Here is a 653-nt window from a genome sequence, read left to right on the forward strand (position 1 = left end):
CCGCCCCTCGCCGCCCCCCCCTCACCCCCCCGCACGGGCCCAGCCTTGGGCGGGAGGGTGGGCGGCTTCGCGCCGCGCCACGCGCGCCATGCCCCTTCCGTGCAAACCGGCGCCGGCGCGGCAGTCAGTCCGGCCCGCCGCGCAGCCGGGCGCGCTGTTTGCAGACCAAGCGGCACGCAGGCGCAGGCGCGCAGGCGCGGCCGCGGCGCGCCCCCTTAAACGGCGGCGGCCGCGGGGACCAACAGCGTGGCGCCGCCGGCGGCGGCGCTGGGCGACACTTTGACACAGGCGCAGCGCAGCCGACGCGACTGACTGACGTGCCGACCCCCCTCTTCCTCGCCCCCGACCGGCTCCTCCGATGGGCTGCACCATTTGGCAGGCTGTCCCTTTTGATGTGTGTGCGTGCGCGTGCTTCTCCGTGTGTAACCCTTGCAGGCAGGGAGCAACTGGGAAAGCCGACATGTGGCGATCATCCACGGTGCACGTGAAAGAATGGATAAGAATGACGAAATCAAACAGTGGTGCTTGACAGCGAGACCAGCGACCACGCGCAACCGCCGCGCGTGGAGGACGCTGACGTCAGCAACGTGATCGTGCGCCGCAGCTCTATGGGTGGGCGACGTGGGTCGCGGCGCGGGGCCAGGAGGGGAGGG

At 71.5% G+C, this 653-nt stretch overlaps 1 protein-coding gene across 1 annotated transcript; it reads right to left on the reverse strand.

The window, feature by feature from the left end:
* Nucleotides 1–215: 215 nt before the first annotated feature.
* MNEG_10938 (hypothetical protein) lies at nucleotides 216–386 on the reverse strand (the record flags this gene model as incomplete). The annotated part of the gene is made up of 1 exon (XM_014040592.1): nucleotides 216–386. A coding segment is annotated over one exon (171 nt), but the record flags the coding sequence as incomplete, so codon positions are not given.
* Between the last annotated feature and the right edge of the window lie 267 nt (nucleotides 387–653).

The sequence above is a fragment of the Monoraphidium neglectum genome, assembly GCF_000611645.1.
Source record: "Monoraphidium neglectum strain SAG 48.87 unplaced genomic scaffold scaffold02521, whole genome shotgun sequence".
Taxonomy (NCBI): domain Eukaryota; kingdom Viridiplantae; phylum Chlorophyta; class Chlorophyceae; order Sphaeropleales; family Selenastraceae; genus Monoraphidium; species Monoraphidium neglectum.